The 287-nt window shown below is 60.6% G+C and overlaps 1 protein-coding gene across 1 annotated transcript in view; it reads right to left on the bottom strand.

The window, feature by feature from the left end:
- Window positions 1-174: 174 nt before the first annotated feature.
- EMH_0010300 (uncharacterized protein) overlaps window positions 175-287 on the bottom strand; it is a gene marked incomplete at both ends in the record, with an annotated part of 1,481 nt that continues 1,368 nt past the window's right edge. The window contains one exon of the mRNA XM_013498911.1: window positions 175-287. Coding sequence (XP_013354365.1) covers window positions 175-287 — 113 coding nt within the window.

The raw sequence follows: 287 nt of genomic DNA, 5'->3' as shown, positions 1-287 counted from the left end.
GCTCTGCTGCTGCTGCATGCGGTGCTGCTGCTGCTGCGTCTGCTGCTGCTGCGTCTGCTGCTGCTGCTTCTGCTGCTGCTGCTGCCTCTGGTGTTGTTGTTGTTGTTGATGCTGCAGAAGCCTCCCCTGCTACTGCAGCCCCAGCAGCAGCTAGCGCATCGTCTTTGTCGTCGGCTATTGGTGTTGCTGCTGCTGCTGCTGCTGCTGCTGCTGGTGCGGCTGTTGATGCTTCTGCCTCTGCTGCTGATGCTGGCTCCTGTGTTGCTGCTGCTGCTGCTGGCTCATGT

This window comes from Eimeria mitis, genomic scaffold (assembly GCF_000499745.2).
Source record: "Eimeria mitis Houghton genomic scaffold, Emh_scaff382, whole genome shotgun sequence".
In the NCBI taxonomy this organism is placed as follows: domain Eukaryota; phylum Apicomplexa; class Conoidasida; order Eucoccidiorida; family Eimeriidae; genus Eimeria; species Eimeria mitis.
This window is presented reverse-complemented; position numbering and strand designations above follow the sequence as displayed.